The following is an 18491-nucleotide window of genomic DNA, read 5'->3' on the forward strand; positions in this document are numbered from 1 at the left end:
AAGCTCCACAAGATCCAGTGTTTTTTTGGATTTATGCTATGGAGCAGATAGGAAAGCAAACTCTGCATATATGTCTTCCTACATGACAATATGAAACTCAAAGGCGACCATGGATAACTCAGCCACTCTTTCTAGTATCAACGAAATGCAGGCAGATGTTTCTAAGCCACATAAAATGCATCCTTACTGCACTGATTCCAACAGAGAAATGACCCAAGCTACACTTTCTTGGTCCAGAGAATGGCAAGGGTGACCATCAAAGTACACCATCATCAGGAAGGCTTGTCCTTGGGAAGGAAATAAGTAAACAAGGAATTCACCACCCCTGTTGACTTTATGTTTATTAATATCGTTGGCATCACTGACCACAAATATTCTCTTCCTTGAGTACTGATTAGGGGTCTACTAATCATCTTCACCAGCTAGGAGCAATGGAGGGGATGACATGATGGAGCAAAGAAGAATAGATAACAATGTACACTGGTTGGGAAGTCTAAACCCGAGATACCGAACGAGGCAGTGGAGGTCTGTCTAGCACTGGCCCTAGATATCCTTAAGTATTTATCAGACATTCTTAAAAAATGCACTGGGTCATCTTTTCAACTTAAAAAGTTCTCGAAATCTACTATAGGAGACTGACAACAGACAGTTAGAAACCTATCAAGTAATTTCATGCAGGAGAAGGGGTACTCTACTCCAGCTGGAAAGTACGAAACAGTCACTTTAGTAGGGGACTTCAAGAGAAAAATACTGGGTACCAAAGTAAGCTGTCACATTTACTTCAGGAAAGTCAACGGTCAAGTCAGCTTTGCATTACTACTGGTGGCCATCCGGGGGTGGAGTGTGGTTGCAAAAGTTAGAAAATAATCTTTTCAGTAAGTCTCATTTGGGTCATGTAGCTGGAAGGACACCGTCCTTGATACTAAACTCATGCTAGAATAGGACATGAGCAGTAAGATGGCATGGGTTGCCAAACCACTGGTGTCAGAAAACAGTCCAGAAATAGGACTTGTTGACCCACACTGGGCTTTACCTCAATATCGGTTATTTATCTCTAAAAAGATATTTGCAAACCTTCACGGCATTATAATTAATATGCAAACACTTTTAGCACACTAGCTCTTGAATGTGCAAGTGTGGACCTGTGTGTCGATGTGCATTCAAGAGCCAGTTTACTAAAAGATACCCCCCCCCCCGGAAAGCTGTATCTCTACCATGATGCCTTTATAAAGATTGGTATGAAAATACAGTTGTATAGATATTTCTCTCTTCTTACAGGTCTATCTCATTTAGGTCCTAAATGCATCTGCAGTGGACTTCTGGTCTTTTTTTCCTTTCAGCTGGTGACACTATACTCCTTCATAAGGGTTTCTTTTCTATGCCCTTCTCTCAGTTACATCTTTAACTCGGCAAGGGGAAAGGAATGTTTCAAAGTTTCAGATGATAGCAGTGGTAAGCCATACTGAACTGCTGCCAGCAAAAACAGTTGGGGATGTCATGCAAAGGAATAAGGCATGAGATGCACTATAGCTGCCAGTCAGTCTGGTACATCACTCATGCACATCACAGGCCAGAGAAGTACATGACTCACAGGCCAGAGAAGTACATGACTTGTCTTTTTTACTGGCATGAAATGCAGGCATTTACTTACAATGACTGTAAGTAGTACATCTGGACTGTAGCACCAAATGTGTCCTTGGACTGACATGCAGTAGAAACTGGTATGAGTTAGTCGATATATGATTCCCCTGAACATGGATACTATGAAACTTAGATGGGTATATACAGCATGTAGAGGAAGTAAGCCCACTGGAGAGGGTCTGCTTCTGGAATCTTCTGGTGTAAGACCTTTGCTTTCCAGAAAGAAGGGGGCAGAGATGGAACTATGAAAAAAAAAAAACACTGCAGCTGCAAAAAATGGAGGGGGTCTGCCTTACTGTTAACGATGATGGAGCAATGGCTGTCTAGAATGAAGAGGGAATACACTGACCATGTTCTAATCTGCAAGAAAGGATGATTTAATAGAAACACCAAACTGAAAACATCGATTCTAAACATATCAAGGTAAACCTAGATAACTGGATATTCAGCCTCAAATTCTCCTCTGCTCTGTCTTGTTTTGACCTCATTCAGGCTGGGGGGAAATACTGCCTAGGGGTTTTGGCTAGTCTTGTAATGGGCTGCCAACTAATTGCTTACTTCTTACCTATGAACCTATTCTTTTGAAGCCAGCTTTGATCCATCAAGACCAAATCCACACCAACAGTGTTTCTTTTGACATCACTAGATAGAAAATCTTGAATTGTATTTGTATGTGTATGTGTGTGCAAGGTTTGAAGGGCAGGAGCTATACCTCAGAAATGATTCTTACTTAAAATAACCATTTCCAAGACAAAAATATTTTAAACACACACATTTGAGACAGTTTTGATGAAACAATCCTTTCACCTACTGGTGGTAGCCGAACTGATTAAAATGCAACTTCCAAAGCACAAAGCTACTTTGGGATTAGGAACCAATGCAGAAGTTTAAAGCCCACTACTGAAGAGCTGGAAGTGACCTCTTCAAAAGACAAAATCTGATACACTACATGCAGAAAACACAAAGAGCAACCTCAGACTTGTGTTCAACATTCACTATTCTTCAATGTCATCCTGCTCAATGTAAATCTGATACAGACGACTGAGAAAAGTCTACCACCAAAGAAACAGCAGGATAAATTACATACATTTTTATCAAGAAATGAAAAAAATATATATATTTAGAGGTGGATAAAATAATGTCATCATGTTTAATAAGATGTTAAACTTCCACTGCAGTTTTGCTGTGGAAAAATACAAAAAATTGTGGTGTCTCTAAAACAGAAAAAGCTGTAATATCAGAGCCCCATAATCCATGGTGACTAAATCAAGGATGGTCGTCTAAAATGTATAACTCCTGTTGGGTCCTAAGACATCTGTTACATAATCCAGTAGTAAGAGCTAAGTGGTAAAAAGAGTCTGAAAACAGACCTGTTAGTAGGACACTAAAGATATCAGCATATCTGATTCCACTGGGCAGTTCTAAACTTCAAACAAAAATTCAGCATAGAAATAACCTGCTGTTTGTTACAGATCACTGTAGATTTCTTTCCTAAAACAGTTACTGTACAATTCATTCATATCTACAGCAAGATGGAAAGTATTGCTTAGTGCAAAAGCATTAAGCCTGAGAACAAAGTTTTACACTAATGAAGACAAGTTTTAACACATATAATCTCAAATAATTTAACAACTATGAGGACAGACAGTAAGTGTACCTGTAACACTTAAAATCTGTATGCCAAAACAATATTTTATAACCCAGTTCATCACTAATCTGTCCAAACAAGAGTAGCACAACAGCAACATTTCCTTTAATTATATAAACTAAACCAGCACACTTAAGCAACACAAAAAACAAGCTTGCACAAGTACATCTACTTTTGCAGTACTGTTTATGTCTTATAACAACCTGAGGAACAGCACTAAAACGTTGATATAGAATGACTACTTACCTTTTTAATGTAAAATACGATGAAGTACTTAACAGTTGCAATTGCAGGCAGAAGAGGTGAATAAAAAGTTCCTATCCAGCAGATAGTCTGACCATAAACAATTTCCAGGACATTTTGAGGGATGGCAAACTCTTGTACTCCCCACCAGCGAAAAAGCTTCCAAGAGCAGTACGTGACAATTAGTCTAATAAAATAAATAAATACACTTTTGATACTGTGACAGTCAGGCAGACAAACAACTTTGTACAAGGAGCCTGAAGAATACTGCCAGAAAGAGCTCAGGAAGATGTTTAAGAAATTATCAACATTCATGGAACACAAGCAAGGACAACAAAACTTCTAGGAACAAATAACACATTTAGGTAATGTGACTCATCATGTGCAATGAAGAATGGAATGGAACTAGAACAGTCAGCTAAAACTTTGATTTACTGCTTCTATGTTTGTAAATAACAAGGCTCATACAACTGTATTTAACAGGGAACGTTTGCTTACTATTTTTCAAGTAAAGTTCATGGTTTATCACAGACTGCACAATATCTGGATACTAAGCATTAAGTGTTTGTTGCTTTTCTAGTACAGCTCCTTGCTAATGGAAATTGGGCTTGTAGGTTGTATGACATTTGGTTGGGACACAAACCTGAATTGAAATTTAGCTGCAGAGACACACGACTGTAACAAATCCACTGCAGGCATGAGAAGCATGCAACATTATGCCCACCCCTGGATTAATAAGTGCACAGAGAAAAAAAAAAAACATTAATGACCCCCCCCCCAGGTCCTTACGCATGTTGTTGTGTCTTTCGGCTTTTCCCGGTTAGGGATCGCCACAGCGGAACTCCGGTCCGCTAATGATTGGCAGTAGATTTTTACGTGCCAAGTTGCCGGCCCTGACGCACAACCTTCAACGAAGGTACACCCATCCATGCATGTCTCCACACAGAAGACGCTCTAGCTGAGAATCGAACAGGACAACGTCTTACTGTGATGCGACAAAGCTAGCGCAGCACCACCACCGCAGTCCCAGGTCCTTACGCATAACAGGCAGTATGGCAAGCAGACGTATCAGAATGCTTAGTGGGCATGACAGTGGTACAGTAAATGCAGTATGCAACTGGCGACCTAAGGTGATGGCCTACTGTACATCTCCCTGGCTTTCATATCATGATCCAGCAAGAACAAAAACTGATGGACACTCACACAGAATTTCTGCTCAGGGGAATGTCTCATACTCCTCACAGGAGAGTCACTCTGCCTAGGAAGAATCACCTAAAACACAAAGTGGGGCAGAAGTGTGACTACAGAAATATACAGGATTTCCTCCATGCTGCTGTACACTTCTACAAGCTGTAGTTATATAAGCATGTACTGTACACCAGCCAGATTAATAAATACATTGCCCACTGAACACTATTTTCTCTGCCACTGACATGGTCACTGGATGTCCTGCGCAGGTGCCCACCCTACTGATTGCTGTCTATATGGTTTGGGGGGGGAGTAGGATGTCAAGGACAACCCCCCCCCCCATACACATAATGAACTCTGTTATTGCACTTGTAAGCACTGTGTATTTGCAACAGTCAGAGTGGAGGGATTGCATAATGGTTAAGATGTTTAACTAAAGACACAAGTTTCAGGGAATTTGATGCTCACCTTTGAAAGGAAAATTGGTTATACTTAAAATAGCCCACAAGGGCAGCTAGCCTGGTACTTACCTACGTGTCTGCAGTGGAAATGCAAATTAGCAGTGTGTCACCAATCATATATCCCTGAAGGAAAATGTCATGCAACCTACAAGACAGAATCCTTCCTAATGATGCACCTTTCAATATACAAATAACAGATTAAGGAATATGTTCAGCAGACATTTAACCAGTCTTCTGATGGTGCTAATGGATCTATATTCATGTGCCAACAGCAGTTTTTGCAATGTTCTTTAAGATGACAGCAGGCAGAAATAAGAGTACTGAGCTGCAAATCAAGTTGGAACATTCAGCAATTAAATGTATATTTGATTCAATTAAGGACAGTGTACTGTGTGAGCTAGCCGAAAGACAACAACAACTGTGTGAGCTGATTAAGCTTCCTGTGTTGGGTTGCTGTGTACTTGCAGACTTTCTGAACTTAAAGCTCAGAACAGAATACAGAAAAGTAAGACAGTGACAAACTTTTGAAAAGGCATTTTTCATTCAAAGTCTGGCAATCATTGGTTATCTTAAAGCTTAAGAATTCAGTATTACTATAAAATTAAACCTATTGAAGTTCAGAGTCAGATCTGAGAAGTGTAAAGGCTTCTTTTACCTAAATGTGCACCCTTGCCATCTACCATCCCATTACATCTCTACCAAAGGTGCATCACAAACATATCTCTGTTCTTTTATGCAGTCAGTGTCACTAGGAACGGCATGGTGAGAGATGCACACTACTACTGAAGCTGCTGCACAGATTTACTTTACAGGTAGTAAATTAAGCTTCATAGTTACTGATTTTTGTCTTCCTTCTCACATCATTTCACAGTGAAAGATAAAGATTACAAAATAAATATTTCTTCTGAAACATAAAACAGTTAACAGATCCACTGAAGAGGAAATATTATAAAAAAAATTAAAAACTGAAACTGTGTTTGACCCCCAATTTTTCTTTCCCTAGGCTAACCTTTCAAAAAGAAATGCGTTACAGCTTCTCACTAAACAATGTCTGGAATTTTTCCACCTTTCTGTCACATTAAACTTACATTGCTGATTCCAGCAGCATAACTATTACTTTTTGTAGTAAAACATCTAAAGTGATGGAGTTGTTTGTAGAAAGGAGGAATCTACACAGTAGAATCTATGAATTCTACTATTTTGTATGTCTTTTTTGGGAAGAGTATCTCAAAGTGGCCAATTACATTTTTCTCCCTTGATGTTTATGGTTTTATTAGTGTCTTATTTATGTACTTATGTATGTTTGCTCATTAGGATAGGGCACTGATCTCAGAGGACTTACTTCAGGCATAGCTCGGTGGTACAGAGATACCAGAAAGAAGAACACAGTATGAGTAGAAAATTTAAGAAATAAACTTAAGAAGGATCCAGCAGACTAGGAAGAACAGCCTTAATTTTCAAGAACAGACTGAGGGGAAAATTATCATTAAAAAGAGTGAGTACTTATCTACTGAAGAAACAGGAAGTACTGATGAGATATAAGTTGTTGGATTCTGAATTCGGGCCTACATTCGCCACTTAAAGGAGACTAACATCAGTCCTAAAGCCTTTTTAGATGAAGCTAAGACAGGTTTCTCGGCCTGTGTTTTGTAGCTGACTGCAGACAGGATAGAGATGGAAGATGCACCCTTAGTTAATGGAGGAATTTCAGTGTCTTCCACAATGCAAGCCTGTGGCTCAGATTCTGGAACTATCACAGGAAATGCTGGCACCTTTTCTGATGTTAGTACTGATGAAGGCACCTCTGTCAGTAAAGATATTCCAGGCACATAAACAACCAGCTTAGCAATCACATCAAATGCAACCTGCAACTGGAGAGAAGAAAGATCCTTCAGTCGTCCTGAGTGGAAAACCTACTAAAAATCCACGAAAACAGGTAGAGGGAAGCAAGGCAGCAAACACCAACAGATGAAAGTTAATCTTCTTTAATACAGATAAAATGTGAAGCACTTTTCATTTGAGACTGTGCTCAAACTTCTTCAGACAAACTGATTACACAAATCACAAGTATATATACCAATTAGGTGAGCTGCTCACACAAGCACTACATCAATTAAGCAATTAAAAACTGCACCAAGGTAATAAAGCATTTAAAGGCATATAAAACAAAACTGCCTAAATGCTCTTAATACATGTTTGTACTTAAAACCACCTTCAACTGTTGCAAAATAAAATAAAAATAAAAATATAACCGTCCAACATGTTGATTAAATAACCTGAGGATAGATATATATATCAACTAATGTATACTACAAAAAAATAAAAAAATATATAATATAAAAAATATAAAAAATGTGAAAAGTATATATGTATATATATGCATCTTATCTTGATAAACTTTTAAGTTTTAAAACACTGACAATAGAACAGCATTCATTAAGTCCAGGGGTATTATACGCATTTAATCTAACTTGCCACATAAGTTCTAATTCTTCCAGTTTTAATGGAGTAGGGCCTCCCCTAGGATCTTCGTGAATCTGATCTATTATCATAAATTTAAATTTGTGGTCCGGGTTGAGACTGACATGCTTAGCCAGAGCATTGTCGAGTTTATTCTTCCGAATTGCATAAATATGTTCATACAAATGGCCACGGAGATGTCTCTCCGTTTTCCCTATGTAGAACGATAAACAATTCTGGCATTGTGCTAGATAAACTATCATTTTAGAATTGCAATTCACTCGACATTTCAAAAAGTATTGATGGTTGTGAATAATGAATCTATTAGATTCACTAACATATTGGCAGTAGTTACAAGACTGACACTTGAACATACCCGGTGTTTTTGGGTATGTGCGTTGGCGTTGCTCGAGAAGGGACTTTAAATTTTTTGCCCTTCTATGCATGACCACTGGTCTGTCGCCAACTTTACTGAAAATACTGAAATCACTCTTAAAGATAGCCCAATTTTTACATAAAATTTCATAACAAGACTTACTATTAATACTGAAAGTAGTGATAAATGATGGAACATGACCCGTAGGTTCACATGGTATATTAATGTCATTTATTGAAACATTAACTGCACTACTATGCTCTACCACTTCTACGTTCGTAGAATTAATATTTAATAAAGGTTTAAATAACTGCCTATTCCGTTTGGACCCCACTTCTTCTATAAGTTCATTAATCAGATTCTCAGGATAGCCTCAGTGGATGAACATATTTTTTAATAAACAACATTCTTCAATGAAGTCGGCATCAAGAGTTGACATGCAGGCTGCCCTGACTAACTGGCCCTTAACTACAGCTCGCTTCTGGTTTGGAAGATGACAGCTAGAATAATGCAAAAACGCATTAGAATATGTGCTTTTTCTATGTATCTTAGCTGTATACCTCTGAAGTGAAGAATTTTTAGTTAATAAAATGTCAAGGTACGCTATAGAATCCATACTAAAAGAAGATGTAAACTTTAGGAAGTCTGTGGTGCTGTTGAAATAGTTGACTACCATGTCACTAATGGCTCTGTCACCTTTAAGTAAAATAAAAATGTCATCAAGGTAACATGTATAGAAAATGAACACATCTTTGTAATCGGAATTAGATAAAACAAAAGAGTGTTCCCAATGAGCCATTACCAGATTGGCTATACTAGCACCACAGGGGGAGCCCATTGCTACCCCAACCTTTTGCAGATAAAATTCATTATTAAACATGAAAAAGTTATTGTTAGGAACAATATCCAAAAGGTCGAGTTCTATTCTGGTACACCCTTTTACTCTTAAATCCAGCCTGATCCAGTCATTAACTATTTCATGTGGGATACAAGTGTACAAATCTTTGACATCTACAGTTAAAAAATTATGTTGGATGTCAAAAGGTAACTCATTGATTCTCTCTAAAAAAGACCATGAGTCTTTACAAATTTGTACATCATTAACTAAAACTTTTTGCAAGATTACATCTATAACTTTAGCACATTCATACGTAGGTGAACCTCTGCTGTCAACTAAAGGACGCATGGGAGGGTCCAAAACGTCTTTATGGATTTTAGGAATACCAAAAAGACTTGGAAATCTAGGATAAGTGGTCAGCATGTAGTTAAACATTTTCTGGTCAATTCTCCCGTCAATAAACATTTCTTCCAACATATTCTTTATATGCAAATATGCTGTATTCACTTCAGAGCATGAACTAACTAAATATGAAGGGCTATTCAAAAGTTTTAACATTCTGTTAGTGTAATCACCCCTATCAAATACAACCATACCCCCACCTTTATCCGGTTTACAAACTCAAAGGTCATGTACCTTAATAAAATCAATACAATCCTTCTCATTTATTGAATCTGCACAACCATACTTATAATAATGTTCAGACTGGAATATATGACGAATATCCAGCTCACATAAAAGTTCAAACATCTGAAGGGTAGGATGGAGGGGGGGGATTAAAAACACTAGATATTCTAAATGTGTCACTAGTGCCCAAACTATTCCAACCCATCATAAGATTGAAATTAAGTTTCCTGGTAAACAATTTGAGGTCGATAATAGACCTTACAACATCCAATCTCTGTGGTGGAACATAGGTGTAACCCTCAGAAAAAAGCTCGACTATATCACTTATGATGTTTACAAGAGAATAATTATAAACCTTAAAATCACTATCCTCATTAAGAAGAATCTCAGGACCTGAACTGTTATAAACAGTAGACTGATCATCATTCACATGGTTATCAGCAATCAGGTTAAAAAACTGGACTGGTGTGTCATGACATACTTGAAAACCATCAACAAAAGGAGCTGGCAAGGCTGTCAAAAAATGGGAACTGTCACGGAAAGCAGAAACATCAACAGTACTATTTAAAAAGTCCGTGGCATGAAAATCCTGCCCTGATACAGAACTAGAAGAATCAAAACTCATGTCCTGTGAAACCTTGATTTCTGCTTTGACTTCTGTTGAAAGGATGTTTGTTTTGGTCTTGCCCCTAAAAAAATAGGGTTATATGCATTATCCTTAAACTGTCCCAACTTATAGTTATTTTGTAGTCTCTCACTTCGTCTCAATTCAGGTTGAGTGACCGAACCAGAAGCCGAGCCACTGTTAGAAGCAAGTGTGTTCTGTAATGGTTGAGAGTCCGAGTGGGTAACATTCGGGTCCAACTCTGGAGAACTGTTAACTGTAGGTGGATTCGTTGACTTAAAGCCATGCCAAACTTGTGCTGCTGGTGGTGCGGGATATGCTACCCCACCATTATAAACTTTAGTGTCCCTGTCCAATTTTTTATTCTTATTATTTTTAAGTTTGACTAAATATTGATCCAGACTGGAAAAAACTCTTGTTACAGTCATATTTATAACGGAAGAACTCCTTGTCTTGCCTGATCTGTTCATCAATATCAACAACTTGCTTGCTCAGTGTATCGACCGACAGGGAATAATGTTTAATCGTAACACCCAACAGTTCAAAACCCTGTCGGTCAAATAACTCTATCAATTCTTTGTGGAAACTAGAGTTAGCCACCAGTCCAGTAGGGTACTGATAATGCCTCAAACCTTTCGGTATTATTTTACAGGCGAGACATTCCTGGAAATAAGAAATTTCCAGCTGTATCTTCTTCAATTTGACTAAATGATTGTCAAGTGATTTAAGATCATAGAAATGTCAGAACTCTCAATTTCAGGTGTAACCTGAACTGTTGGACCAACATGCGGAGTAAAAGAAAAATTGTCCGTCACCCAGTTCAAAATGCATGGTGAATTAGAGAAGTCTTTCGGTGCTACAAGCACCGCAGGTTGAGTCTGTGGACACGCTGATAGTACAACTGCGGGCACAATAGACTGCGACTATGAAACAGCTACCGGTAGCGACACAGAGACTGAACCCTGTGATAATATATTAGCAAAAGTAGTTTGATGGCTAGAATTACCTTGTTGATGTGTTCATTCAGGATAGACCAGTGCTGCTCCATTACAGACACCAGAATTGGCCGGAATACTCCTCTGCCCACATTCCAAGGTCGCTGAACTACGTAAAGATTGCGTTGCCCTACTGGCTGCAGACCCGACAAGAGTACAAACTGGTTTCGCTTGCTGAACTAGCGAAGGTGGTGATAAAGTATTTTAAGAGCGATGCTGACGCTCTAATCTGTCCATTCTTTCAAGAAGTAATTCCAATTTCATAGTTAGGGAAGTGAGTAAACCATTGTTCGAAGAGCCAGAATCCGGTAGAGCTGGAAGGTTAGGTGAATTCACTTCATTATGAAGAATTTCTGGTGTGTTATCCAAAGAGTTGCCGCCAATAGTTGCCTCTAACCTGACGCCATAAACAAACTGGTATAGCACAAGCAAAAACAAACTAAAAATCCACGAAAACAGGTAGAGGGAAGCAAGGCAGCAAACACCAACAGATGAAAGTTAATCTTCTTTAATACAGATAAATGTGAAGCGCTTTTCGTTTGAGACTGTGCTCAAACTTCTTCAGACAAACTGATTACACAAATCACAAGTATATATACCAATTAGGTGAGCTGCTCACACAAGCACTACATCAATTAAGCAATTAAAAACTGCACCAAGGTAATAAAGCATTTAAAGGCATATAAAAAGAAAAGCGCTTCACATTTTATCTGTATTAAAGAAGATTAACTTTCATCTGTTGGTGTTTGCTGCCTTGCTTCCCTCTACCTATTTTCGTGGATTTTGAGTGGAAAACCCACAGAATACTAGGGAGGAAATGTGGTCTTTCTAATGGATTTATCACTCTTCTAAATTAGCTTCTTTTCACTTTTTTCTGTCCGTTTTATCCCAATTCAATTAAATAATTCTTAGATTTCAAACCTTCCTCTGTCAAAAATGAAGCCAAATTATTTAGTAATAATGTTAGTGATAATGTCATTGGCAAAGATATGTGAGTATGTGTAAAGGGGGGGGGGGGGCACTAGTAAATACTGAATTATACAGTACAATTTCCTAATGGTGAGTTGTGAGATGAGCAATACCCCATATGTGAAAAGGAACTGAAAAGAATGTACATCAGTGAGGTTTTAAAGAGAGCAATGTACACACTTACAACACAGCATTCTAGTACAAGACCCAAACAGGTAACACAGAGGGGGAAAAGGAACTGCTAATGCAGCTTCTGACCAGGATATGGTGAGTGTAAGAAACACTATTACCTGTTACAGTAATACTGCCCCAAAAAAGATTGACAGTTATAGTGCTGACCATCACTTAAATGAGTGCTACCCTGTGCATGTTATGGACGTGTATGCTGAAAAAAGAGGCTGATTAAGGAAGGCTGGTGTGGGACCATGCTCTGGCAAAAAAAAGTATAACCTATCTGCTGTAGAGTGCTCCTCTGGTAGCTTCTTGCTCATATACTGCCATGAGTCGAGCAGGATTTTATGGCCCAGTTGTGATGACTAAGTACACAGTGCTCTGACATTTGGCCAGGTTGTGCAGCCACTCCTTTCTGTTCACTTAATGGCTGTCACACTTATGTGAAGCAAATGTCTGCTATGCATCTCAGTTTTTATTAGGAGTGGGTCTATGACTTCTGTTTAAAGTGAGAAATGCACAGTGTCTACATTACATGTACACTAAGGTACAACTGGATCGGAAGCAAAGATAGTACAGTTGTGTACACTTACCATAAATGTAGATGTTAGAGTGTATTCACTGTTGCAGTCATTACATTTGGGTAATCTGCTGGCCCTCAGTTGGCCTGATTAACAAAGTCTTGAGTCCTGCGTTGGTTGCTGTCCCTTCTTCCATGAAGTCAGGTCGTCAGGGGTATAAAAACATGCTGCCGATGCCATTTTCCTCAGTTTTTCTTGCCCCAGATGTCAGGTGCCCCTCAAATGGGGAGCAAAATATATATATATATATATATATATATATATATATATATGTGCATGTAATTTAGAACACAAAACATATACCTCCAAATAAAAGCAAATATAACAAAAAGGCTTTTGAGCATAGTAAAAGAAAGAAGAGGTATAAAAAGAGGAAAGTAGGGGGCTGGCAGGTGGGTAACCAGGACTGCAACAGTGAATACACTCGAACATCTACATTTATGGTAAGTGTACACAACTGTACTATGTTCTTCGTGTTTCACTTTTGCAGTCATTACATTTGGGTAGAATCCCAAAGGTATGGTTGGGAGGATGGAATTATACAGCATTAGGAGCAGCTATACGGCCCTGCAGGACAGCAGTGGCAAAGCCTGCTCTGGATTTAGAGAAGAGAGGTAAATGGTAATGCTTTGTGAACGTATGGAGCTCCAGGTAGCAGCTTCTAGAGAATGTCTCTGGTAGGAATCCCTCTGAGAAAGGCAGCAGAAGTAGATGCAGCCCTGGTAGAATGGGATCTGATCCCCTTGGGGACAGGTTTACCATGATGCATGTAGCAGAAATGAATACAATGGCTTATCCATTTTGAAATAGTCTGCTTTGAAATAGCCTTTCCCTCTGCCCCTGCAGCAAATGCCACCAGTAGTTGCTCAGATTTTCTTAGAGATTTTGTCCTGTTCAAGTAGAATCTTAGTTGTCTGTGTACATCCAATGAATGCAGAATCCGCTCCCCCTTGTTCTGTGGATTTGGGAAAAAAGTTGGCAGATGAATGGTCTGAGAGCCACAGCAGATACCACTTTATGCATAAAGGATGGATTGGTCCTGAGCGCTACCCTATATGGGTAGAAAATTATAAAAGGTTCCACTGCCATGAGAGCCTGTAGTTCTGAAATCCTTCTAGCTGAAGTGACTGCTAAAAGAAAAGCTGTCTTCCAAGAGACAAATTTTATATCCTTAGTAGCAGCTGGCTCAAAAGGAGGTAGGGTGATCTTTTCCAACACAAAATTGAGGTCCCATGCAGGAGTTGGTGCTCTCCTGGAAGGTCTTAAATTTTTGGCCCCTCTGAGATACTGCTTTAGCAGGGGATTAGAAAAGAGGGGAGGGGATGAGAAAAGAGGGGAGGCTCTGTGTTGTAATGAGCTGAAATGGCAGAGGCATGGATTTTTATGGAAGAGAAGGATAGTCCCTTGTGAAGCATCTCAGTTAAATATTGCAGAATCTGAGGAATATGTGGCATTGCTGTGCTTATTTCTTGTGCTTGATTCCAGGCACAGAATATTTTCCATTTGTCAGCATAACATTTTTTAGTACAAGGCCTTCTAGCCTCCAAAATGACATCCATCACAGGTTTGCTGAGAGATGTAACTGGTGAAATTAGTTGAGTAGCAATGCTGCAAGATTCAGAGTTTGGAGCTGTGTGTGCAGGATTTGAAAGTTCTGCTGAGACAATAGATAAGGTGTCTGAGGCAGGTACCATGGATGAAGGGGTGACATATTGCGTAGGAGCGGGTGCCAGTGTTCGTGAAGCCAGTCTGGAGCAATCAGAATCATTTTTGTTTTTTTCCTAGTAATACCTTGGAGAGCAAAGGCAGAGGGGGAAATGCATAGACTGATAGGTTTTTCCAGCTGAAGGATAGAGCATCCACTTTCCAAGCTTTTTTTGTGATGGATTCTTGTGCAGAATTTGTCCAACTGATAGTTTTGGGATGAGGCAAAAAGATCTATGTCTGGGCTCCCCCATTTGCGTGTCAACATGCTGAAGATTTGCGGATCCAGTTTCCATTTGTGTGGGTCCATAAGATTTCTGCTAGGTTTGTCTGCCAGAATATTTTGCTTTCCTGGCAGGAATTGAGCTTGTAGATGTATTTGGTAAGACAAGGCTGTGTTCCACAAAGCTATGGCTAGTCTGCAAAGGGGGTAGGAAAGGGTACCCCCCTGTTTGTTTATGTACCACATGACTGTGGTGTTCGTCTTTATCAGTAGTTGTCCTGGATGAAGAGAGTCCTTGAAAGCTGTCAGAGCATTCTGTACAGTTAGCATCTCTTTCTGGTTGATATGCAGGTGCATTTGATTTGGGTTCCATTCGCCCTGAATGCATCTCCCTGCCAGATGCGCCCCCCAAGCATAGTCTGATGTGTCTGTAGTCAGGGTTTGGGTGGCAGGGGGTGGAATGAATGAAAGTCCCTTGTTTTGGTGACAGGCCTCTGCCCAACATTGGAACTCTTGCTGCAGGCAGGGAATGATAGGAATCATTGTTTCCAGGCTGTGACAATGTTGACTCCATAAGCTTTTTAGGTACCATTGAAGTTTCCTCATATACAGTCTTGCATATGGAATTAACAGAATGCAGAAAGCCATGAATCCCAAGTACTGCAGAATTTGTCTAGCAGATAACTGGGTTTTTGTGGCCACTTGTTTGAAGTAAGTCATCAATTGGCTTTGTTTTTCTGGCGTGAGGCAAGTCATCTGGGCAGTTGTATTCAAGCTTGCACCCAGGAATGTAATTTTGTTGAGAGGGTACCAGTTGTGATTTCTTTTTGTTTATGGTGTACCCTAGGCAAGTTAAAAGCCTTTTTACAAACTCCAGATGCTGTAGAAGAGTGTCCTTGTTTTCTGCCTGAATTAAACAATCGTCCAGATAAGGATAAATTTGAATGTTTCTTTGTCTGCAAAATGCAATTACTGGTGCCAGGCACTTTGTGAAGACCCTGGGCACAGTAGATAAGCCAAAGGGCAGTGCAGAGAACTGGTAATGCAAATAGCCTGCTTTGAAGTGGAGGTATCTTCTGCAAGAGTTACCAACCAGGCATCCTTGCCTAGCATAGGCAGTAACTGTTGCAGAGTCAGCATCTTGAATTTTGGAATGTCCAGGAAAGTATTTAGAATGGATAAGTCCAGAATTGGACGCCATGATTTGTCTTTTCTGGGTACGAGGAAAAATCTTGAATAAAAACCTTGTCCTTTTTCCTTTTCTGGTACTAGTTGAATAGCCCCCATATTCATGAGGGACAGAACTTGTTTCTGGGCCTCTGCCCACTGATTTGGAGGCAGATCTAGCCATCCGTTTAGAATTGGCAATGTGTGAAAATGAAATCTGTATCCCTGGGATACTATATTTAAAACCCACTTGTCCTGGGTAATTAGATGCCAATTTTGTACATGAAGTGCTAGTTTTCTCCCCAAAGGGGCTGCCAACAGATAAGTGCTTGGAAATCGCAGAGGAAAGTCATTGAGACTGTTTACCATAGGGAGTGCCTTGCTACTTCTAGGTTTGGAGGTGGAGGCACCCCATTGTTTTGTTCTGTAAGTTCCTTGTGACTGAAACCTGGAGCCTTTGGAGTGTCTGGGTTTGACCTGAGCGGCTCTGGTGGGTACTGGAAAGGACCAATTCTTAGTAGGCCAGTGCCTACTGAACCTGGGAGGCTGCACTTGTAGGAAATCTTTTACAGTTTGCATAGATTTAGCTTTGTCTTCCATCTTTTTCAAAACTTCCTCTGCCTTATTACCAAATAGACTGTCCTGTTGTAAAGGAGCATCCAACAATTTTGCTTTAACATGATCAGGCAAATTTTGCTCCTTGAGCCAAGCATGCCTTCTTATCACAGATCCAGTTACAGCGGCCCTGCAAGAGGCCTCCAATGAATCAAAAAGTACAGTTTTGTACCTACCATAAATGTAGATGTTCGAGGATCCACATTGCTGCAGTCCTTACTATTGGGTAGTCCGCTGTCCAGTCGGCCCGAATACCAGAGTATATGGCTGACGTCGGTCAGGGCGCATTAGACTGACGTCAGTACGTCAGGGTACTAATGCGCATGACCGACGTCATATCCTCAGTCTTTTCTTGCCCCAGATGTCAGAAGACCCTAAAAAGACAAGGCCCAAAATACCTGCACCAAAAATATGTACAATATATACAAAAATATATACAAAAATATCAACATATAACCTCACCTACACAACCACCCCTAAACACAGAGGGAAGGAGGGAGGGTAAATTGGACTGCAGCAATGTGGATCCTCGAACATCTACATTTATGGTAGGTACAAAACTGTACTATGTTCTTCGCTCCACATTGCTGCAGTCCTTACTATTGGGTAGAATCCCAAAGCAGAGGTAAGGAGGCTGGCAAATCATAAAGAAGCAGGAGCTGACAACATGCCTTGCAAAATAGCTGTGGCAAAACCAGCCCTAGACTTAGAGTAGAGAGGAAGGTGATAATGCTTAGAGAAAGTATGCACTGAACTCCAAGTAGCTGCCTCCAAAATATCCTTAGTTGCCACCCCTTAGAAATGCTGTTGAAGTGGCAGTAGCCCTAGTGGAATGAGGCCTAATCCCAGCTGGAATCTCCTTGCCATGATGGGAATAACAAAATGAAATGCAAAACCCAATCCACTTAGAAATAGTTTGCTTAGACACAGGCTTGCCCTGAGAACTCAAAGCAAAAGAAACAAACAACTGCTGAGACTGCCTGAAATCCTTAGTCCTGCTTAAATAATAACGCAACTGCCTATGTACATCTAAAGTGTGCAAAATCTTTTCCCCTTTATTTTGGGGATCTGCATAGAAAGTGGGCAAATGAATAGTTTGGTTTAAAGCCACACTAGAAACCACCTTAGGCATAAAGGAAGGATTAGTACGTAATGATACCCTATCCTTATGGAAAATCAGAAATGGCTGTACTGCCATAAGGGCCTGCAACTCAGAAACCCTTCTTGCAGAAGTAATAGCCAACAAAAAAGCAGTCTTCCATGACAAATATTTCAAATCAGCAGTACCCGCAGGCTCAAAAGGTTGTAGAGTAAGTTTTTCCAACACAAAATTGAGATCCCAAGCAGGAGTAGGAGCTCTACGTGGGGTCTTATATTCTTTGCCCCTCTGAGAAACTGCTTGAACAAAGGATGCGAAAACAATGGTGGGTCACAATCATAGTGAGCTGAAATTGCTGCAGCATGAATCTTAATGGAAGAGAAGGACAAACCTTTGTCCAATAACTCAGTAAGATATTGAAGAGCCACACTCAAATTAGGCTCAGAAATCTCCAAATTCTTTGCTGCACTCCAAAATAAAAATCTCTTCCATTTTTCTGCGTACACTTTCCTTGTACTAGGTCTTCTAGCTTCCATAATCACATTTAAAACTTGTTGAGGAAGTTGAGACCGGCTGTCTCTCAAAACAGAATATGCCATGCTGTTAGATGAAGAGAGCGAAGCTTGACATTGAGCAGGTGGCCTTCTCTCTGAGACAACAGGTGCGGAATCAAGGGTAAAGGCCATGGAGGCTTCTTTACTAGACTCCTCAGTAATGGGTACCAGTGCTGCCGAGGCCAATCTGGAGCTATTAAAATCATCCTTGGCTTGTCTTGTCTGACCTTTAGAAGCACCTTTGGAAGAAGAGGAAGAGGTGGAAACGCATACACATGAAGATTTTCCCAACTGAAAGAAAGAGCA

At 39.9% G+C, this 18491-nt stretch overlaps 1 protein-coding gene across 2 annotated transcripts in view; it reads right to left on the bottom strand.

Annotated features, from left to right (window-relative positions):
• TMC7 (transmembrane channel like 7) overlaps window positions 1-18491 on the bottom strand; it is a 689334-nt gene that overhangs the window by 220428 nt on the left and 450415 nt on the right. For both annotated transcript variants that reach the window (XM_044089735.1, XM_044089734.1), the window contains exon 12: window positions 3536-3719. In XM_044089735.1, coding sequence (XP_043945670.1) covers window positions 3536-3719 — 184 coding nt within the window. The remainder of the gene's footprint in view (window positions 1-3535; window positions 3720-18491) is intronic.

The sequence above is a fragment of the Protopterus annectens genome, chromosome 12.part0, assembly GCF_019279795.1.
Source record: "Protopterus annectens isolate FY-2018-M chromosome 12.part0, PAN1.0, whole genome shotgun sequence".
In the NCBI taxonomy this organism is placed as follows: Eukaryota; Metazoa; Chordata; order Ceratodontiformes; family Protopteridae; genus Protopterus; species Protopterus annectens.